Source organism: Nuphar pumila, chromosome 5 (genome assembly GCF_984573655.1).
Source record: "Nuphar pumila chromosome 5, dmNupPumi1.hap1.1, whole genome shotgun sequence".
Lineage (NCBI taxonomy): Eukaryota > Viridiplantae > Streptophyta > Magnoliopsida > Nymphaeales > Nymphaeaceae > Nuphar > Nuphar pumila.
In genome coordinates, this window is record NC_143253.1 from 124,399,675 (window position 1) to 124,423,926 (window position 24,252).

Genomic DNA, 24,252 nt, shown 5'->3' on the forward strand with positions numbered 1-24,252 from the left:
ACGGTCTCCTCGATCTGCACTCGTAGGGATAGACAATGAAACTCATTTGTGTATTCTGCCACGGTACGGGTGCCTTGACGCAGGTCATGTACTCCTTGTAGGCTCTTGGTCTGAAGGCACAAACTTGGACTGCATCAATCTCTGCATCTCTTCTCATGTCTGCACACGTTCTTGCCCCTGTCGTTCCCTCGACCTTTGCAACTCAACCCACCATGTCTGCGCTAGGCCCCTTAATCGAGTGGACGCTAGAGAGACACGATGGAGCTCAGCTACCGAGTGGTAGTTGAAGAAAAACTACACTGCATAGGCCCAGTCGAAGAATTGCTCTGCATCAAATCGTCCCGCGAACTTTGGAAGGTCCAACTTCACCCCGTAGGTAGAGGTGTGCTCTGGCGTTCTCTGCTGACATGGTTCCACCATGCCTGCAGGGTACTCGTTCTAGAAGGCGTCATCATCCATCAGGGCATCGTCATCTTCGTCACGGTACTGCTCGCCTGGGGGTTGATGCTGACGAACTCCAGTGACATGTTGTCGACGCTCAGGTCACGGTCTCTGTTGAATCTGTATAGCTGCTGCGTGAAACTGCCTTGGTCTGGCCCGTCCTTGGGTGTGAGCCATCTGCTGTCGACGTTGAGACACCGATATAGTAGGTGGGAGGACTGGTCGGTGAGCCGTTTCTGGGTTGGTGGGAATGGGGTAATATGGATTTTGGTTGGAAGTTGGTGTATGGTGGAAGTAGTGGGTTGGATATGGGACAAGGTTCTCGATCGGGGATGAGATAATGGATTGGGCCAAGTTTGGGGTTTGGTATGGGTATTGGGTCTGGTTTGTGTAGTATTGGGATGACTCACCTGCTTGGATCTGGATCGGGTCTAAACCTACACTATTCGTCGAACCCAGAATGGGGTAGGTAGGTTCATGAAGCGATTGGGGGTGGTAAAGGCCTGTTTGGAACTCGATCCTTGATCCATAACATGATGGGTCTGGTTTTGACTCGGCTCAAAATCAAACTGGAGTTCCGTCGGGTTCGATGTAAGTTTGGGTCGGTATTGGATCGCGCATTAGGATCAAAATTATTAGGTTGGGTCAGATTCGGGAGAACCTGCGAACCAGACCCAACTGGGTAAGCCGGATGATGGGGTTCAAAGCTCGGACCCACTCCCTGGGACCCGGGTCTGGGCCCTGCTACTATCGGCTCTGGACCGGACCCTGTCAAGTTTGGTCCTAACCACAAAGGACCACACCACCCTGCTCGCTGGTGGGCTGCGACCGCACCCCCACGCACAAACTTCGGTAGGGGAGATAGGTCAGCCCCGGTCCGGGCTAAAGCGGTTGTGCCAGCAACTTGGCCCAACGTCACGCTCGGGCCCTGCAGGCCATGTCTGGCCTGCAACCCCTTTGCCGTGGATCGAGGCCATGCCTGCGCACCCAGGCCGACGTCGGGAGGTCCTTCAACGCCCCCCTGGTTCGGCTGGAGGGCACTGGCCACCTGAATTGCAACCGTCACCGGGACGAGATTCAGAAACAGTACCATTTGCGGGGCATTTGTGCGACCAGCTTCCCTATGCAGGCCCATCCCGACGCCCTCCCCGTGCACGGTCGACGGATGAAAGGTCGGCTGGACTGGGTTGAGTGTTGCGGCATCCGCTGGACCATCACCCATTGTCACTCCCGTTTTTTGCATTGACGTCGTGCGCGGCTCCACCGACGACTCAAGGACGACGATCCGACCATCGATCCCATCCAAACGTTTTGACATGCCGGCCACGTCCTTGTTGACGTGTAGCAGATTCTCCTAGATCTTCGTCATCATATCGATCATTCGCATCATGGGGTCTTCGTTGACGGTACCCGATTCCTCCCGCTCGTAGGATCGTCCCTCGTTTCTTGCGCCATACCGTCGACCAAGGAGGAGGGGCTGTGCTCTGATACCACTTTGATGCAACGAGGATCGGTAAACCAATCAATCTACGTTAATTCACTTATTGAAAAGGAAGATATAATGAAGAAAAGAATTAAAGAGAAAACAGAAATAACGGCTGCAGTGGAAAAACATGTGCTGACAGAAAGAGAAAAAGAATCATCAATCTTCTCTAGCCTACGTAACTCTAGGGTTGAATATTAATAGACTGCATAGTGGATCTGGATCTCGGGTCCAGTCCTTGGACCCGAGACTAAATCAATGTTGCTGACGCGCTGTATCATCTCATGTGTTGGAACGCTGTCGACGTGCATGCTTCAGGCCTTCGCTCGCCTGGAATAGTTGCACAGGGGCACGCCCTGGATCATGGTATAATGCTTGAGGTCGGATCCATCACCGGGGTCTGATCTTCCATCCCATTGGTGCCGAGATCCCTGGCCACGCCCGGGTCACTCTGTATAGGCCTGGCCCGGTCCTGCTTTGCATGCACGTCGACAGCGTTATTTCGAAACTCAAAAGGGGTTTCGATGTTACGATATTAAAGACGACAAATTATATGTATGAAAAAATGTGAGCTTTTTGAAAAATGTGTGTGGTTTTGAAAGTTGTGAACCTCACGAAGAAAATATGGATTATTTCTTTTTATTTGAGTTATTATCTAGAAATGATGATGCTAGTGATGATGAATCTACTCATAATAACTCTAGTGACAATGAAGTTGAGGAAAATAACTTCTTATCTCACTCACCTACCTATCAACATATTGATGAAGGAACATCTAGAGATCCTATCACGTATACCCATAGAGACAAAAATAGTTTTAGAAATGTAATAGAAAAATATAATGAATCTAGTAGAACTACCTCTTCAAATGAGAAAAATCCGCTAAGAACCGAGAGAAATAAGAAAGTCCCTTCTAGGTTCATCTCTTATGATTCATTTTCATCTAAACATAAAGCTTGCCTTACCGCCATTCACTCATATGTAGAACCTAAAAACTTTAAAGAAGCCACAAAAAGTATTGAATGGGTAGAAGCTATGGATGATGAACTTAGAGCTATCAGAAAAGCTAAGACTTGGTAATTTCAAGATCTTCCTAAGGGTAACAAAACCATAGGGTGTAGATGGGTGTTTAATGTCAAAATCAAGAGTATTGAATATCTTGAAAGATATAAAGCTCGTCTAGTAGCCAAAGGATATAGTCAAGAATACAAGATTGAATATGAAGAAACATTTGCTCCTGTTGCACGAATGGTTACTGTCAGATGCCTCATTACTATCGTTTCAATTAAAAAATGGAACTTCTTTCAAATGGATGTTAAAAATACCTTTTTAAATGGCGATCTAAATAAAGAAGTGTATATGGCTATTCCTCTAGGAATGGAGACTCTTAAAGGAAAAGTTCATCGTCTCCAAAAAACACTTTATAGACTAAAACTAGCCACCAAGGCTTGGTATGTCAGATTTAACTCTGTAATGTTGAAAAATGGTGTTTTCTCATGCTTCACTGATACAACCCTGTCTGTCAGAAAATTCAATGAAGGAATAGTTATATTACTTTTATATGTTGATGATATGCTAATAACTGGAAGTGATACTAAAAGAATTAAGAGCATAAAATCCATTCTAAAAGATAAATTTGAGATGTCTAACTTAGGACTTCTGACATATTTTTTGGGAATTGAAGTTGCATATTCTCATAGAGGTTACTTTTTATCTCAAACTAAACTTGCTTTTGAGATTATTGACAGATCAGGTCTTACAGATTATACACTTTGTGAAACTCCTGCTATAGTAGGAACCAAAATGAAAATTGATGATGGTATTCTTCTCAAAGATCCCACTCCCTACAGACAACTTGTAGGATCCTTAATGTACCTGAGTATTACTCGACCAAATATTTCACATGCAGTTCATACTGCAAGCCAATTTCAGCATGCACCAACATCCGTTTATATGAGTGAAATTCTGAGGATCATCAGATACATAAAGAGATCATTGAATAAGGGAGTGTTCTTATTCTCATCCTCTGAATTAAAATTAATAGCTTATACTGACTCTGATTGGGGATGTGACCTAAATAACCGTTACTCCACCACTGGCTTTTGTGTGTTTTTAAGAGACTCACTAATTTCATGGAGATGTAAAAAGCAGAGTTACCGAAAACACCCAGGCATATGGGGAAGCACGCTTCTCCGAAGCGCATTTCGAAAGTGCGAAACGTTGCGCTTCCGAAACGCGCAGGGAAGTGTTTCCCTTTTACTTTTATAGGAAACACACTTTCCATTTATGAGAAGCAAGCTTCCCCCTCACTTTCCTCTTTTTTTTTTCATTTTCTTTTCCTCTTTTTTCGCTTCCCCTCGCTTCCTAGGTCGCTTTCGGTTCGCTTCTTGGGTCGCTTCTGAGACAGTTCGTGATTCGCTTCTAAGTCTTCCCACGCTTTCTGCTTCCTAAATTTTGAAAGTGCTTCGCTTCCCGCTTCCGCTTTCCGTATCGCTTTTTGCTCCCGCTTTCTCGACCGACAACCATGATAAAAAGCAACAAAAGGTGTCGTTATCCTCTACCGAAGCTGAATACCGAGCTATGATAACTACTACCATCTAGATTGCATGGATCCATCATCTGTTGGAAGATATGGAGATTAATGTAGAAGCGCCCACCAAGCTATGCTGTGATAACAAGAGTGCAGTTTATATTGCCAAAAACCACACTTTTCATGAGCGTACAAAACATATCGAGATGGACTGCCACTATGTTCGATAAGCATATTTGAAAGGAGCCATAAATCTTCCACATGTAACTTCAGAATATCAGCTGACAAATTTCTTCACTAAGGCGTTGTGCTCTTCTTGATTCAACTTTCTTTTGGTCAAACTTTCGGTCATCATGCCCTAAGTTTGAGGGGGAGTGTTAAATTGTATTCCATAATATTTGAAATCCTACATATATATTTTATATATATAAAGAGAGATACATATACATGTATCTATCTACTTATATATTTACAAATATATATTTCCTTTTGTATTAGCTGTAGGGGTATTTTAGTCTTCTTTCTATTCTACGCATATTTATCTTTTTGAATATGTTTGTATGTTATTTATTTTTCATTTTTATTTTTTTACTTTTTCCTTTATGTACTTTGTGTACCTTGGGGGGCCCACACTCTAGTTGTTGGAGCCCCTCCAAGGCTCATTCAATGCCCTATAAATATGGGCTTCTCCTTTTGTATTAGTGGGGGCTTTGAGTCAAAGCCATTTGTTTTTCAATAAAGTTTTCCATATTCTTTTATATCTTTGTGCATTTGTGAGCCACTGTGGGTAGTGCCTTTATGCACAAGTGTTCTAAGTGTCCTTATTGTGCCTTCGTGCACACTTCATTCGTCAAGAACTTAGTGTCTTGATCATAATGTCCTTTTTGAAGACACTTTTACAGAAACATGGTATTGGTTTTCGGTGTTTTTTCGAAATTCTGACCATACAGATGTGATCTATATGCTTGTTTTTATAGGAATTATTTCTTGGAGCATTTGATTCCGATGCATGGATAGGTTTTATAAGGTTTAAAAAACCAACAACCTATAATTTTCATAAAATTTCTAGGCTCCAAATACCATTTCTTCCATCCAAAATGCATTATCCAAGTGTCGACTTCGAGTAAATCAATCATACTGAACACATCTATGGGGTTGGAATTTTGAAAAAAACACCGCAAATCCAATAGCATTTATTGAGCACTGTGCCCATTTTGTAGGTTTCCATTTTCCTATATATATAAAAGGTTTATTTAACATTAAACTGGTTGTATTTAACATTTGATACATTCAACTTATTAATATATATAAAATACCCTTAAAAGTAGTTGCATTTTAAAAAATGCATGATGACTTTTTTTGGCATTATGATTTTTTTGTATTTGGCGGGAAATAAAAAGTCAAAACACCTTTTTCAAAAAGTAAAAAGTGTACTCTACAAATATCAATATGGAAAGTTAAAGTTACTTTTTTGACCCTAAAATGTGGTATTGTATTTTTAAAAAATATCTTTATTTTGAAGGGCATTTTGATCATTTCAATGAGTTGAATATATCTAATGTTAATTACTACTAGTTTAGTGTTGGATGAACCCATATGTACATGTATAAGTTTATTAAACTCTTAATAAACTCGTTAAGAGTTTCAGTTCTGCTTGCTTAACAACACAACTTGAATTTAAAGTTCGAGCTCAGTTTGCCTAGTGAGCAAACACCCTTGAATTGAGCGTATATTAAGTTGAACTCAAGTAGTTCAATAAATTACCCAATTGATTGCCACCTTTAGGTAGATCATAATATGAAACAATCCTTTGTTATCATTATTTTGGGCCATGACTAGCATATCCATCTACATAGCTTTGAAAGTTTGTCCCAATAGAGGAATTTTCAAAGCAAAAAGCTAGATGCTTTTGAAACTTAGCTGGAAGAAAAAATAAATATGGAGAAGTGCAATTCTTTCAAGAAGCTAGGATTGGTAACTATGATTTCAATGGTCCTTTCCAAAACTTCTTTTAAGCATAAAATAATGTTTCCATTTCCACTTTGTATTGGACCCAGTAGTTTGAGGATTTGGTTTGAGTTTTAATCAAACAAATTTGGCAATGGTAACCTGGGAGAGTAATTGGTGGGGTATCTAAGGAATTGGGATGTAAGTGAGACATTTTCTTCTTTGTGTTTGCACCCAAAATAGAATTGGCAACTATGCCACACAAGGAAGATTGAGGGACATAAAGTACAGCTCTAGAACTTTTTTATATGAGGGTGCATATATCAAGCAAATATGGTAATGATTATTTGGAGCGAGTAGTTGAGGAGTTATTTGTGGAATTGGAGAGGTAGGTGAGGCATTTCCTCCTTTGCGGCTGCACCCAAAAACAGAATTAGCAACTATGTCACATAGGTATGGTTCAAGGTGGTACACATGTTTTCATGGATCTAGCTACCATTTGTTGATATATAGCTATTCAGATGTGTTCCAGATAGTTTACTTACTATGCTACTAGATTTAATAATCTGTAATATGCCATAATGTTCAGTTTTTATGATGGTGAAAAGTCAAGGGATCATAATTCTTGAAGGTGAGAATGATTTGAAAAGGGCCCAAAACATCATGATCAATTCAACTTTATCACATGAAATTAGCAAAATAGAACATAATAAGCATGATTCAAAGGATAGATTTCACTTTTGGTAAAGTAAGAGTGTACTACCATAAATTATAATAGTTTAACTTTAAGCTAGTGATAGATGAAGATAATTAGAGTGGAAGATGGATACTTGGATGGTTTGCTAAAATTTGAGAAGGTAGACCATCTGTTACTTTTTGAATCAAAATTGCATCAAGCTAGGTACTATGAAACCTTTTAGTCTTGTTTTTGAAGGAGTGGTGGTGGGAAAACTTCGTAATTAGCTCTAGTTTCTACTTCTGGTGATTAACTTTTCTAGTAGGTGGCTTGTTTGGTAATCTAGCATATTAATGTAGCAGTGTTCAATTGATTGAAATAATCAAAACACTCTTAAAAGCACATTGACATTTTTTGAAAATACATAGTTACTTTTAGGAGGAAAGTGGGCTTTGTTTGGAAGGAAAACAAAAAGTTGTTGAACACATTTAAAAAAACAACAAACTGTACTTTGATAATTTGAAATTGAAGGAGAGGATTCTACTATATTGTAGACATCTAATTAGTTGTTATGGATCAGGTAGACCTTGATCCAAAATCCTAGTCGGCTAGGGCAACTATGCTTGGTGTGGCCCACCCAAGGGACGTCCCTCTATTTCTGGACAGGCTAGAAGGGCGTGAAAGAGTTAGTTATGAGGGTGCTAAGAATGGGAAAGAGGAGATAAGAGGATGGGCTATTTTTGGAGGTTGAAATTTCATAAATAGCCTAATCTCCTTAGAGTCCAAGGAGGCTTAACCAAAATTAGGAGAATTTTAATATTTTATCTAACTTGTGTAAAGAACTTATGAGGGCTTCTTATGCCTATATAAATGCCTTGTATTTTGCTTCTTGAGCATGAATGAAAAATTGAAGTCCTCTCTCTATCTCATGTATTCCTCTCTCTAATTCTTGCCTCTCTCTTTCTCTAAATCTTGCCTTCTCTCTTTTCCTTCCTAGTTACTTGACCTCATCTGGGTCGTGTGAAGCTTTAATAGGGTCTTTGGGTGTGGCCCAAGGTTCAACCAAGTCTACCCGTCGCCAAGCTTGTAGTATCACCAAGCTCGTAGTATCAGCGTGATCCAGCTGACCTCAACCTTCCCTGGTGAAGTTGACCTCATCCAACGAGTTCAACTTTCTTGGGACGTCTCCCACTTGGTCCCTGTTGTCGTGTTTTTTGGACCTAAAAATTGGACCACACCTACCTTATGGTGTCAGGAACCAATTCACTAAATTTCAGATTTTTCTGTTGTGTCATTTGGGAGAGCCAAATTTTCTCTGAGACCCTGTTTGAACCCAACTACCTATCTACCCCAGTTGACTCATTTTAGACTTTCCCCTTTTCGTGTTCGAACCCTCGACCCACGTCTGTATCAACTAGTATAAGAGCAAACCCCATGCCACCTAAGAAAACCCAGGGCCAACCACCGGAGATTAATCTCGAGTTCATCAACAAATTTGCTGAATAGATCAACACCAAGTTTGGTGGTGTTGAAAATCGCATGACCAAACTTGAGGCTAACCTCCAACAAATAACGAACTTGCTGCAACAACTCCAAGGAAGCTTTGAAGCTGCTCAACAACAATTCCTATTTGCTAACTGTAGTGGATGTTTTCGCGAGGAGCTTGTCGATTCAGAAGATGAGGATGCACAAGAATCCATTCCTGGACCGCACCCAGGAGAGCAAGGAACGATCCTTAGAATGCAAAATTTTGGCATTTCACTTCTGTGATTGGTAAAATTCTGTTTTTCACTTTCACAAAGAAAAACCCACAAGACTAGATGTATAAGACCAAACACTACTTTATAAGACAAACAATTTTCCATGAAAAACAATTTGGATGTGCCATAGCTCACCTTGATTGTAAAACTTTAAGGTGGTAGCGTGAGCAACGCCATGTGACGCCTACCTGGTTCGAGTTTGAAAGAGAACCCTAAGGTGGTTTGGTCCCTCACTCTATGTAAACCATAATATAGAAATGAAAGACATCAAGCAAAATGTGTTCGTCTAAGATTATCAAGCAAAATTTGAGGACCTATGTACTATGTGTGGGGATTGGTCTGAAACCTCCTTGATAGGCACATTCGTGGGAGGATTTAAGGATGCCATGCAGGTCGAACTCATGGCTCTGGACCCCAGACCCTAGACCCTAGATAAATGTTTTTTGAAGGCTAGGGTGGTGGAAGAGATTAAGAAAATCATCCTTTGTTAAAAAACCTAGTCGACCCCATGATGGGTCGGGAAACCACAAACCAAGCAAAGATGAGGGAGCCAAAACAAAATTCGGTATGAAGATCGAGTTCATTACTAAGACCCAAATGATAAATAGGCACAACAATGGTCTATGTTATAATTGTGATAAAAAATGGGCTCTCAGGCACAAATGCAAATCATTCAGAATGTACGTTGTGTGTGAAAGCGTGGATGAGAGCAAAGAAGAATAAGTGTGACAATAGTGAAACAAACAAGAAAGATGAACAAGGACATGAAATCTCTTACTATGCCATGGACAAGAAAGATGAACAAGGACATGAAATCTCTTACTATGCCGTTGCTGGTTACTCTGTCCCAAACTCCATGAGGGTAGAAGGACGTCTCACAAACAACAAGTTGAAGTGCTCATCGTCATCGGGTTGACCCACAACTTTGTGTCGAAAGACCTTGTGCAAGCTATGAGTTGCCATGCTAAGGAGCAACCACTTTTCAATGTTATGGTCAGGGATGACAACCATCTTAGATGCACTACTGTGTGCCCCAGTGTTGAGTTGGATCTCTAGGGATCCAAGTTTAAATTGGATCTTTACGTGTTGCCCATGCAAGGTGTCGATGTGGTGCTAGGAATGAGTTGGATCTATAATTTTGGAAAAGTTAAGTGAAATTTTAGTAAGATGGAGATGTGTTTTGATAAGGACGGAAAAACAATATGTTTAACGACACATAGACTTAAGGGAGGAGATAAAGTAGGCTCTGATGATGCTCTCAAAATTTATAGAGCTACATAAGAAGCCTTCCTTTGCATGATAAAGGCGAAGGGTCAAACGAGGTACGATTTTGAACTCTAATACATGAAGGGTTCGGAGAATCATGTCGCTGATGCCTTATCTAGGTGAATGGAGGAAGCTATGTGAAGCAAGGCGTGTAAGATACAAAAAGATAGTGAAAAATACAAAAGTTGATGAGGACCGTCGAGGAGGATCCAAGTAGCCAAGCCTACTATGAAGTGAAGGGTGAAGCCGTCTTCTACAAGAGAATGTTCTTACTTCATGACTATGCCGAGATCATCCCCAATCTCCTCCACTATTACTATTCCTCCCCTTTGGGTGGTCATGAAAGGGTCTTTAAGACCCAACAAAGGATCAAGGGTGAGTTCTACTGGCCTAAAATGAAAGAGCACGTGAAGTTCATTAAAGAGTGCCTCACTTTTCAAGCCAAAAAATACGAGGCTATCAAGCCCACCGGCTACCTCCACTCCTTGCCCATACTAGCCCAGACCGAGCTTGGTTCGATGTTTTCATGGATTTCATTGAAGGCCTGCTTGCCTCCAATAGAAAAGAAGCCATATATGACGTAGTTGATAGGCTCACCAAATTTTCATACTTCATAGCCTTACCCCCGAAAATGCACAACACAAATCGTAAGAGCCTTGTGGAATGAGCGAAGGGTCAAGAAGCACCTTGTGGAATGAGATGATGGAACTCCAACTTGGGAGTTCGACTATAACCTCTGGAATCATTGTCCCATATTCTTGCTTAGTGGACTAGACAAAACTCAAGGATGAGGGAATGTTATGGGTCGGGTAGACCCTTATCCAAAATCCCAATCGGCTAGGATCACTAGGCCTGGTGGAGCTCACCCAAGAGGTGTCCCCCTATTTTTGGCCAGGCTAGCAGGGCGTGAAAGGGTGAGTTATGAGGGCACTAAGAATGGGAAAGAGGAGATAAGAGGGTGGGCTATTTTTGGAGGTAAGAATTCCAAAAATAACTTAGTCAACTTAGAGTTCAATGAGCCTTAACCAAAATTAGGATAATTTTAATATTTTATGAAACTTGTGTAAAGAACTTATGAGGGCCTCCTATGCTTATATAAAGGTCTTGTACTTCCCTTGTTGAGCATGAATGAAAAATTGAATCCTCTCTCTATCTTATGTATTCCCTTTTCTCTCTCTCTAAATCTCGCCCTCTTCTCTCTTTTCCTTTCTGGTTACTTAACCTCCTCATGTGAAACTTTGATCAGGTATTTGGGTGCGGCCCAAAGTCCAGCCAAGTCTACGTGCTGCCAAGCTCATAGCGTCGTTGTGATCCAGCCGTCCCTAGCTTTCCCTAGTGAAGTTGACCTCATCCAACAAGTTCAACCTTCTTGAGACGTCCCTCACTTGGTCCCTGTGGTCTAAGTAGGTCTGAATCTCCTTCCCTCATTTTTCAACCTTGATTGAATCTGTTTTGACTTAGTTAGGTTTACCTCAACTTTGCAATCCCTATAAAACCCTTAGCTTTTAGCCCAAACTGTGAAGTGTCGGTCCTAATTTGTGTACCTAGTCAACCCTCCAAATTTTAGAGCCAATTGAGTCTCAAGTGCAAAGAATCAATCTTTATAATCCGATCACTTCAAAAATCCATAACTCCCTGTTCTCGTGTCTTCTGGACCTGAAAATTGGATTGTGCCTATTAAAAATGTAAATGTATATACATTCAAATATATCTATCTATCTATCTTAGGTTACTATCTAACTAGTAAATAGTTTAACTAGGTTAGTTTTCTTTTGTTTATTTTTTAGTTTCTTGTCAGCCAAAAGGGGCATTAGAGACAGAGCCCAATGGCTCTATTGGAGCCGTTGGGATCTCTCCCAACGTCTCTTTTGGGAGACCTTTAGCTGTGTATAAATAGGGTTGTAACCCCCTCTCATTTGTAAGTTTTCTTCTATGGATTTACGTCAATAATTTTTTTTTTCATTTCTTGTTGTGCCCTTTAGTGGGTGTTTGTGAGTGAATCCATTTGTGGTTCTTTACATGCTCTTGTTGGTATTTTGGTGGAACTCTTTTGAGTGTCCACTTTTGGTGATTTAAATGAATATCTACGGAGGAACTCATTTCTTTACATGGTATCAGAGCTTGGTGATTAAGTTGAATTTGTTTTCGGTACATTGGGAAGCATGCCACTCCAAATTTGAAAGTGTTGAAGCCCTCTTGCAATTTCTATTCAAAGTGCTTGTAATTGGTGGCGTTTGCTTGGTGGTAAAATGCTCGTGACTTCCATCTTTACTCTCCTCTTTCTCTAACTTCTCTTTATTATTTTCTTTTGTTTTACCATTTGTAAAAATGGATGATTCAAACTATGTAACATGGGCTTCAATTATGAAGCACCTTATATGGGGGAAAAAAATGTGGGGACTAGTACATGGGACCGATTGAGAACCCAAGCTAATCCTCACCAAAATAGAAAAGGAAAAAGATGTACCTCTTGGGCAAGAAAAATAAAGCAATGATCACTTATGATAAGAAGTTGGAGGAATGAAAAGATTATGTCTTGACTAATTAGTAGTATAAACATTAAGAAGTGTTCTTGTCTTGCTTAATTCGAACATGCAAACGATGCATGAGATTACCTTAAGAGAATATATTCTCTTAAATATATTGCACATTTGTGCAACTTGCAAGACAATATACAAAATATGACTCAAAGGTGCAAGAGTATTAGATAATACTATAATGGATTGTCCGAATTATGGGAAGAGTTTGACTATTCTTGAACCAAAGTGGCATTGTCCCAAAGATATTGAATTCCGCCAAATTAAAATAAACGCAAAGCATTTTTACTAATTTATCAATGGTTTAAGATCAGATTTTCAATACACTAAATCCGCTTTTCTTCGAGGAAAAGTTCCCTCAATATATCAACAACAACAATGCCTTCATCCCAAACAATTGGGGTCGGCGATATATATGATACCATAAAAGAATTGAGTATGAAAGAGGATAGGCTTAAAAACATATCTCTAAGAGTGACATTGACTCAGTTATAGTTGTATCTAAATCGGAAAACTATGTTCGTACCAGGGTTACCGGAAGCGCCTAGCTAAAAGGGGAAGCGCGCTTCCCCGAAGCGCGCTTCGGAAGCGCGCTTCCCCGAAGCGCGCTTCGGAAGCGCGAAACCTCACGCTTCCGAAGCGTGGGGGGGAAGCATCCCCCTTTTTTGGGAAGCGCGTTTCCCTTTAATGGGGGACGCGCTTCCCTTTAATGGGAAGCGCGCTTCCCATCACGCTTCCCCCATGCTTCCCCTGTTTTTTTCAATTTTTTGTATTTTTTATTTTTTATTTTTATTTTTTTCGCTTCCCCCTCGCTTCCGAGACGCTTCCTAGGTCGCTTCCGAGACACTTCCCGAATCGCTCCTAAGTGGTCCCACGCTTCCCCGCTTCCTAAAATTTTGAAAGTGCCTCGCTTCCCGCTCCCACTTCCTCAACTGGCAACCATGGTTCGTACCTATAGGACACCATACTATGGGAGGCCAAATAATGAAAATTATGGAAAGCAAGGCAATGAGTATGAGAGAAAGAAAGTTATTTGCCATTATTGTCATGAATCGGGACATGAAAACATATTGTCCTAAATTGAAGAAACCTTACGAGAAAACAGTTGCCTCTGTTAGACCTGCATAAAAGTCAAGTGATACAAAAATCTCACAAGATCCATCCATTAAAAATATGTCCTTAACACAATTAGTGGAAGCTCTTCAGCCTCTGCTCAAAAGAGCACATCTACATCAACTGGAGCCACGGTTTCTTCCTACAGTTTCTTCGATCCCGGTAAATCTCTTTGGCCTCTTGATTCTTGTGACTCTTCATATGACACTAAATGGTGATATGTTATCTGAATGTCATAACTTGAGTGGATCAAATGTATTTACTGCTTATAAAACATCTCTTGAGATAAATAAAATAGAAAATTTTCTCAAAACTCAAAAAGTTTTTTTATTCAAAAGTTAAATATATTCCTAAATTAAATTTAAAGCTTTTATCTGTTTCTCAATTATCTCATTATGGGTATAATGTTTCCTTCTCCTCTCATGGTTGTCGAGTACATGATCGCCAGTCAGGGAAGCTAATTGGAGAAGGCCGTAGAGAACGAGGCTTGTACGACATGGACTTTTTAAAAATTATACTCAAGAATACATTTTGTTGCAATGTTCAGAAATTGGATTTAGAGGCTTGGTCACCCTAGTATATCCAAGATTCCATTTTTTTTCAAATTTGTTTTTTTTTTGTAATTCTGAAAATTTTACATATGAAAATTGTATTTTTGGCAAAATGAAGAGATTACCATTTCAAGAAAGAACATTTGTTTCTTCTCAACCACTTGTGTTAATTAAAGAACATCTCTTGAGATAAATGAAATAGGAAATTTTGAAAACATTTCTCAAAACTCAAAAAGTTTTTTTATTCAAAAATAAGATATATTCTTAAATTAAATTTAAATCTTTTATCTATTTCCCAATTATCTCATTATGGATATAATGTTTCCTTCTCCTCTCATGGTTGTCGATTACATGATTGTCAGTCAGGGAAGCTAATTGGAGAAGTCCGTAGAGAACGAGGCTTGTACGGTATGGACTTTTTAGAAATAATACTCAAGAGTACATTTTGTTGCAATGTTCAGAAATTGGATTTAGAGGCTTGACCACCCTAGTATATCCAAGATTTTTTTTTTCAAAATTAATTTTTTTTTGTAATTCTGAAAATTTTCCATATGAAAATTGTATTCTTGGCAATATGAAGAGATTACCATTTCAAAAAAGAACATTTTTTTCTTCTTGACCACTTGTGTTAATACATTCGGATGTTTGGGGCCCAATACCTGATATATCTGAGGGTGATTTTGTCTGTTATGTAATTTTTGTGGATGATTTCACTACACACTTGGATTTATTTCCTTAAACACAAATTTGAAGTTTTCTTACATTTTTAAATATTTCACAATCTGGTCAAAAACCAATTCAAGAATGATATTTTCATCTTTCAAACTAATTCAGAGGGAGAGTTTTTATCAAAAGAATTTAAAGACTACCTAAATATAAATGGTATCAAATATAAAAAATCTTGTCCATACACACCTCAACAAAATGACTTGGCTGAAAGAAAGCATAGGCATATTATAGAAATAACACGAACTTTGCTTATTATAAACCAAGTACCTAAAATTTTTTGACTGAAGCCACATTAACTGCGGTTTATCTTATTAACAGAATGCCATTCTCTTCTTTGAAAAATGTTCTCTTATTGAAAAACTTTTCAAACAAGTCCCAGATATCTTGATTAATTTTTTGGGTGTAAATGCTTTGTTTTTACTGATAAAAATGACAAGCTCCCTCCTGTGCTGTTCCTTGTCTTTTTTTAAGATATGCAAAATAATAAAAAATGGCTATAAATGTTTTGATGTTAAAAATAAAATGTTATATGTTTTAAGAAATGTGTCATTTTTAGAAAAAGAAAGTTTCTTTGAAATTGAGAAAACTAAAGGAATAACTGAGTATTCTTTTCTGTTGGATCTAATTCCTAAGATTAATAATTGTGATATTGATATAGATAAGGAGGTTAGTGAAGAAGAACCTCATAATATGAGGGAAGAACCGTATCATAAGGATCAAGGTTGTATCCAATGTTCCAGGCGTAGTCATTTGAACATCCATATGCTCTTAAAAAATTTACCAATGATGAAAAATATGTAGAAACACAAACTAGAAGATTATCTAGAGTATCAAAACTCCCTGGAAAATTTGTGTCCTATCAGTCTTTTTCACCTAAGTATCTAGCCTATACTGCATTGATACATTCCTATATAGAACCCTCCAATTATGCTGAAATAAAGGAACATCTTGAATGGGTGAAAGCAATGAGAGTAGAATTGGACACCTTAGAATACGCAAATACTTGGGACTCTCAAAGATATTCCCCTAGGGAAGAAACCTATAGGGTGTCGATTGGTGTATAAGATTAAAACCAAGAGTGATGAAACTCTAGAAAGGTATAAAGCCAAATTGGTTGCCAAAGGATACTCTCAAGAGTATGAAATAGATTACGAAGAAACTTTTGCACCAATTGCCAGAATGACCACTGTTAAAACCTTAGTAGCTCTTGCCTCTGTGAAGAAATGATCTATATATCAAATGAATATTAATAATGCATTTCTTAATGGAAACTTGGTTGAAGAAGTGTATGTGTAAACACCACCTAGTATAATTATTCCTAAAGAAAAAAACTTTTGTTTAGATAAGACCTTGTATGGGTCTTAAACAAGCATCAAAGGCTTGATATGATAGGTTTAGTCAAGTTATACTTGATGTTGGATTTCAATCTTATCTGATTGACATATTTTTATGTGTTAAGATTTCTGATACATGTATTATTATCCTCCTCCTTTACGTGTATGATATGATCACCATAGGAAATGATAAATAGAGAGTTGAACACATTAAAGGGCTTCTCAAAACACATTTTGGAATGACTGATTTGAGATTTTAAAAATATTTTCTTCGTATAAAAGTTGCATTTTCTTCTAGAGATTATTCGTCGACTCAATCTAAATTTGCTCTAGATATTGTTGTCAGGTCTGATATCTCAAATGATAAGAAGGTTGACACTCTTGAAGTTGTCAATATCAAAATGAAGATTGATGATGGAGAACTACCTGAAAACTCAATCATTGGTTTTTGTGTATTTTTAGGTGACTCATTGATTTTATGGAGGTACAAGAAGCAACAAAAAGTTTCTTTCTTTTTAACCGAAGCAGAATATCGAGCCATGGCTACAACCACTATGGAGGTGGTCTGGGCTAAGGAGATTAGGGATGGCAGTGGACCAGAGGGGGGGTGGGGTGGGGGGGGGGGAATGGAGCCCCGCCCCACCTCGCGCCGTTTGGACCGGGGATGAAGGGCATGAAACGAGGATGAAGGTGGGGATGAACTCATGCTTTCCCCTGCCCCACCCCGTCCCCGTACCGATTCCCGCCCTGCCCCATCCCCAGTCCTTCTAATGGATGACAATAGATCTAAGGGGAAACGAGGCCCCACCTCGCCTTGCCCCCGTTTGGACCGGGGATAGAGGACATGAAACAGGGATGGAGGTTCGGATTTTGAGATGGGGCGGGGGTGGAGACTTTGTCCCCCGGGCCCCGCCCCGGTCCATTGCCATCCCTAAAGGAGATTGGTGACTGATATGGGTGTTCAGAGTACATAAGCATCACGACTGTGCTGTGATAACAAAAGTTTCATTTACATTACCGACAACCGAACTTTCCACCAATGAACCAAACACATTGAGATGAACGGTCACTATCTACGAGAGAAATATCTACATGGCACTATTGATCTTCTCTATGTTCAGAATATCAATTGACAAACTTTTTTTTACCAAACCTCTTGCTTCTTCAAGGTTCCACTTTCTCTTGGATAAACTTTTGGTTATTTAACCGTAAGTTTGAGGGGAAGTGATAAAAATGTAAATGTATATACATCCGTATTTGTGTATATATATATGTTAGGTTAGTATCTAACTAGTAAATATTCTAACTAGGTTAGTTTAACTAAATTAATTTTCTTTTGTTTATTTTTTAATTTCTTATCAGCCAAAAGGGGCATTGGAGAGAGAGCCCAACAACTCTATTGGAGCCGTTGGGATCTCTCCCAACGTCTCTTTTGAGAGACCTTTGGCTGTGTATAAATAGGGGTGAAACCCCCCTCTCATTTGTAAGCTTTCTTCGATGGATTTACATCAATAAGAAATTGTTTTTTTCATCTCTTGTTCTTGTGCTCTTTAGTGGGTGTTTGTGAGTGAACCCATTTTTGGTTCTTTGTGTGCTCTTGTTGGTATTCCGGTGGAACTCATTTTAGACCTTCCCCTTGTGTCCAAACCCTTGGCCCACACTTGCATCATTAGCAGAAAGAAAGATATATACTCCTTTGATGATTTTTTGGAACTAAATGGAGGATATACAATATGAGGAAATAGAGTGTAATCATAGCATTTTTGGTCAAACCCAACTAAGGAGAACTTGGTGGATAGATCATTTTGGATTTAGAGGGTAATCCAAAAAGTGGGTATCTCAACCTACCTTCTTAAGTCATGCTATGTATAGCTCTATCAAACAACTTAGCAAGGGCCATCTTTTGGCAGCTGGAAGGGTGTAAGGTAGCTGGAGAGTATTGCCTATGCATGCAGCTAGTGCTCCCCATAGTTATAAATAATCTCAATTTTTTGGGTCATATGTACTTCCAAGTATCAATCCCAAACTAGTTAGAGGGAGTAGATATTTTCACTTTTCACATTCATATTATTGAACACCTTGTTAATTGTTGGAAAATATGTTTGACTTTTTGTTTCTTTCCAAAACAAAAGATTCATCTTACCACTAAAAGTGACTGCATTTTCAAAGATGTCATTGCTTTTTTAAGGTGTTTTGGTCATTTTAATCAGTTGAATGCTACTAACATTAATAAAAGTATATTAGTTATGATAGGTGTACTTGGGCATCTATGCTTGCCGACTCGAGAATCATACATTTAAGTTGCATTTGCGAAATGTGTCCCCATTAGGTATATACTACATACTTTGTTTGCTAGGATCATTGTATATTTTTTGGACTTAAAAACACAATTTTTTGAGTCATGACGTTTTGGTACATTGTGGGCCATTGATTTTTAAAAGCACATGTTATAATCATATGATCCAAAGTTATTTTCTATGAAGGATGTGTATAGATCATATCTTTAGGGTTTGGTTGAAAAAGTTTTCAAGATTATGAGAAATGACGGCCTTGACTCCTATTTTGCATAATTAACATGTAAATGCATACTTATGCAAGTATTCAAACACACACAGGGCACATATATTCCCATACATCCATAAATACACCAGTACACATGCACATTTGCACCCACACATGCACTATTTATGATATGTGAATTCACAATCTAAAACAATAGCATGAAGGCATTATGAAAAGTGACAATTCTTGAAATAAAATTCTAGCCTGTTAAAAATTTGAATGTTGGAATGTATGTGAATCGTGATCAATGAAATTTCAAATAGAAAGCAAGTAGCTGCTAAATAAGGAACCAAGATTATAATTAAAAAAATATAGATCAAATTGCGGACGTGAATTGTGTTCAAGAGTATTTAATAACAGGCTTGTCCTAACATGCCCAAGAACAGTGCTTGGGCTCATCTCGTTTAAGCAAACGAGCCAAGGTAAGCTTCAAGTGAAAACATATCATTGTGCACTCCTAGATCCAGATAATCTGACTCTTTTTACGCTGGAAGATGAAGTTTGGACACTATCTAAGCTTACCTTCAAGAGTGTGTGTTCCGTTTTCATGTTTTTTCTCTAAGATCTCTTACTCTAACCTGTCAGTTGTTTTCAATTTACTGTAATTCAAAAAATAATTTCAACTACAGCGTCTTCTTTTTCTAGAAGATTGCATTGACATTCACTTCATTATTGAAATACCTCTTGCTTGTTGGAATACATTGGTATTCTAAATCTTTTCCTTCTTGCTCACCAAAAATTCAGATGACCAATTTTTGAGATCTGGGGTTTCTTCTGTGGTTTTCAGAGGCGAAAGGACTGCCTCATTAGTGAAAACTTAACTTAAGCTTACCTGTTAACTGGAAAATTCTCAGACGTGTCACATATATGGGGAAACTGCAGATGAGATGGCGGTTCTTTTATGCTTCCCTTTTAGAAATTCAGTGTATTACTGAATGTCAATTGCCTGGTGAAGGCTAACCAGAATGGTAAAGTCTTCGTGAGACAAGCTTTTATGGGTTGATCAAGAGAAGATATTTCTGTTACAAGGTTTTCAACTTGAGAATCACTTAAAGATTAAGAATAGGTCAAGAATGCTGCTCCCCTGATACCTCTAATGACTGGCTAAAATCAAAACTTGAGAATTCACTCGGAACAGTGAGCGGTGGTTGATACAATTACCAGCATTTTTATGTCTTAGTCTACGGGGATCTGCTGAAGTAGGCTTCTTCCAGATGCAGTTATCCTGTATACTTTTGCTGTCTCTTGTTATTTTATCTAGGTGTAAGTTTTCCTGCTTTGGATTGAATAGTAGATGCCTTCGATTTCTACATTTGTATCAGAGATTCTGTTGGTCCATGTATGAGATTCATATCTGCTCATTGTTTTTATCTTTGATAATATAGCTATTGTCTGTGTTAAGGAAAACCTATGACAAATGGATTAAAACCTTCACAGTTTCATTCGGTTTGTTTGATAGTTTAGTCCATGATAATTAATGTGGCATCATTTTGGGAATGTCATCTTTCTGTTATTTGGTTCCTAGATAAAAGCATTTATTGGTTTCTCTCATATTCTTGATTTTTGGTTTGTCTTATGCAGCACAATTTTGGCAATTGAGTGAAGATGGGGAGCAAAGGCCGTATGCCACCACCTCATATGCGTCACCCTCTACCAGGCTCTGGCTTAATCCACCCTGACCCATTTGGCCCCCCAGGTCTTCGGCCTCCAACAGGTCCCTTCCCTTTCGATATGCTTCCCCCTCCTGAAATCATGGAGCAGAAGCTTGCGGCTCAACACATGGAGATGCAAAGACTTGCGACTGAGAACCAAAGGCTTGCTGCAACTCATTCAGCTTTGAGGCAAGAGCTTGCTGCAGCGCAACAGGAATTGCAGAGACTTCAGGCTCACATTGGCGTCATCAAAACTGACAAAGAGCAGCAGTTGAGAGTCCTAATGGAAAAGATAGCAAAGATGGAAGTTGATCTCCAAGCAGCTGAATCTGTGACGACAGAATTGCAGCAAGCAAGGGCTGAGGCAAAAAATTTGGTTACAACCAGACAAGAATTAATTACTAAAGTACATCAACTCACTCAGGATATGCAGAGGACTCATCCAGAAGCTCAGCAAATTCCTGCCTTGATGTCTGAACTTGATAGTCTCAGAAAGGAATATCAGCATTGCAGGTACTTAGTTCTGCTGTCTGGTTCAGTTTTGAATAACTTGACCCAGAAGATGAATAGGATGGTATATTTTGTTCTGATAACTATTGTATGTGATTCAGTTTTGAGTCAAGTTGTCTGGCTGTGCAGTGTGCCCATATGAGCCTCTATTTGAGTGTGCTGTATTTGGATCAGTTTAGTGTTCTTAGTCAAGTTGGGGGTTTGGTGCAGTGGAAGGGGCCTTGGCCACTAGACGGGTGGTCAGGGTTTCATTCCCATAAGTGACAAACCCCTTGCATTAATAAGGGCAAGTGATAAAAGTCAAGGGGTAAGCCCTTGCTTATCCCTTGCTCAGCCGAAGCCAGTCGCATCCATGGGGGCAAGGGGTGTGCCACTGGTTTACAGTCGGGAAAACGACCATAAATACGGCAGGCTTAGCCAGCGCGATTAAGTCTCTATCCCGAGGGTGGTTTCCCCATCCTTCATGGAAATAAGTTGTTTGTTTTTAGACCAGTGTCGTGATTTCTTTTTGGCATAAAGAACTATTTCTCTCTATCGTAGGGCTGCATACGACTATGAGAAGAAGGCATATAATGATCAACTTGAATCGTTGCAAGTGTTGGAGAAAAATTATGTTTCAATGGCGAGGGAGGTCGAGAAACTTAGAGCAGAGCTGGCAAATGCTTCTAGCCATGAGAGGAGGAGCGGTGTGAACTCTGATTTCAGGATTTATGCATTATCTATATTAGGTTTGTCTTAATTGCTTTCAGGGTGGTTACGTACGTGATCTTGATGCAGGTGGGACATATGGAGGTGGCACTGGGTATAAGGAGAATGATGTTGCTTCATTCCATGCTGCTGGACAGAATGCTTATGGAGATGGCTACGGAGCTCCCCAGCAGGTGCATAGCATTTTTAGTATTTAAGACTTTATGTTAGGAATCTGATTGGTAAAAACAGTAACTAAAATCTTCTGAACTTGGTTAGTTCCTGGCTTAATTGATATTTCTGCAAGGAATTTTGTAGGTGTAGCTGCAGTTAACCCAATTAGAACAGGAAAAAAAATGACGACTCAAATTAGTTGCATATGCATGATTTGCTAAGAGATTTACCATTTATATGATGTACATTTGGATGGCCGCGCAGTGTGCCATGTTGGTTACAGGTTACAACCTACTGGAATTTTTAAGGCTGCTTCTGGATGAATGAGTGAACCTAGTTCTTAGTTTAAATACATATAAATTTAGATTTTGGCATGAAAAATTATAGAGTTGCCGATTAACCCTTTAGATACATCAAATTTAGATTTTTACAAGAAAAGTCATAGATTTGCCATTTAACCCTTGCTCTTGGTTTTACTAATTTTAACTGATCACATGTACCTTTGATATATTTGATGGATGTGTCCCAGGTTTTTAGAAATGTAAACTGGCCATTGAATGAAGCTTTAGATTGGAGTGTCCACAAGGTCACAGTGATACTCCACTTTACCTGCGTCTCATGTCATTACAATATTCTTAATGGAAAAATATACAAAAAATGACTTCCCGTCTCCTTGTGTTATCCATGTGACATTAAGTGCCCATTTTTAACTGATGCTTATAAGCCTTTGCTAGATGGCCTATGGGATTTTACCTTGACTTATTTTACCTATAGCAACTAATCACAGTGGCTTGGATTTACGAAAGCTGGACATAGGAGAGTTCCATTATTTTAAGCAGAAATGTTGGATTGGATCCCACAGTGTTGCTATAGCCTAGCTTGGTTGTTGAAGAAACTAACGTCATTCATGGTTTGTGCTGTTGCTTACAAAATTATGTAGCCAACCCAGAAAGATAACTACAACAATGAGTTTTAAGTTATTCGGTTGTGTTAACTTTGACGCCGGAAGCTGGGCACTGGTGATTCATATCTGATTTGTCCATGCTGTGGAATCTTCAATTTTTCCTTGCATAGCTTAGGTATCCTTGTTTTAAGAGGGTATCCAAACATTCATATCTGATTTGTCCATGCTGTGGAATCTTCAGTTTTTCTTTGCATAGTTTATGTATCCTTGTTTAAGAGGGTATCCAAACACCATGTCCATGTATTTGGTGCTGAAAATTCTAAATGACCATCGAATTGATTGATTTTTTATTTGATGTTCAGGCACGCGGGCCACCACCACCTGCTGTGGCTGTTCCTGCTCATGCTGGATATGATTCAGGTGTACCATATGGTTCAGGTCCTCCTGGGCCTGCTCCTGCTCGTGCTGGATATGATTCAGGTGTACCATATGGTTCGGGTCCTCCTGGGCCTGCACCTGCTCGTGCTGGATATGATGATCCAAGGGGAGGTGGACCTCAAGCACCCATTGCACCTGGAAATGGCCCTTCCTATGGTGGATCACAACAGGCACCTACTCGTGGTGGAGGGTATGAGGTCCCTCGAGGCGGAAATGCTGTACGCAGATGAGCAGTTCGGGTGGAGGGTGCAAAGATCCTTCAAGATGGTAATGCTGTTCGCAGATGAGTTGCCTTCAACATATAGATAACTTCCTGGCAGGATCCTTGTTTTCTCGTGCTGGCTTAATTTAATTTGTTGTCATACGCCCTTTACCAAATGTTAGTGTATACATTATAAGACTTAGCTTTACCTTTAGTACTCGAGTTGAAATGCCAGCAATTACAATTGATATTGAAAGCACAAAACATATTGTATGTCATGGATCAGATGGGATTCCTAATTTTGATGTTCATGGTGTATTCTGGCATTGGTAGCATGTTTTTGTGTTGCCTATGGACATGAATAGCGTGATTCTTAATCGGTTTAATTTGAAAAGTATGCTGGAGGATGGCAGTGGACTGGGGGGAAAACGGGTCTCGCCCCGTTTGGACCGGGGGATGGAGGACATGAAAGGGGGATGGAGGTGGAGATGAAGTTTAAAATCAAAACCCATGCGGGGATGGAGGAAGGGATGGACTTAATACTTTTCCCTTTCTGATCCTCGTTAGTAAAATAACTAAAATACCTTTAGGGATGGTAGTGGACCGGAGAACATTGGTGCCCTGCCTTGTCCCGTATAGACCGCAGATGTAGGACATAAAACAGGGATGAAAGCGGGGATGAATTTTTAAACCAAAACCCATGCGGGGGGATGAAGGGCAAAATTTTAAGAAGGGCGGGGGTGGAGACCTTGTTCC

The 24,252-nt window shown here is 39.5% G+C and overlaps 1 protein-coding gene across 3 annotated transcripts in view; it reads left to right on the forward strand.

The window, feature by feature from the left end:
* LOC149838528 (protein FLX-like 2) overlaps positions 1 to 23,821 on the forward strand; it is a 31,162-nt gene extending 7,341 nt beyond the window's left edge. For all 3 annotated transcript variants that reach the window (XM_090006647.1, XM_090006649.1, XM_090006648.1), the window contains 4 exons: positions 20,511 to 21,094; positions 21,632 to 21,777; positions 21,869 to 21,972; positions 23,219 to 23,821. In XM_090006647.1, the coding sequence (XP_089862773.1) occupies positions 20,535 to 21,094; positions 21,632 to 21,777; positions 21,869 to 21,972; positions 23,219 to 23,524 (1,116 nt within the window). In that variant the 5' untranslated portion in view covers positions 20,511 to 20,534 and the 3' untranslated portion in view covers positions 23,525 to 23,821. The remainder of the gene's footprint in view (positions 1 to 20,510; positions 21,095 to 21,631; positions 21,778 to 21,868; positions 21,973 to 23,218) is intronic.
* Positions 23,822 to 24,252: the final 431 nt, after the last annotated feature.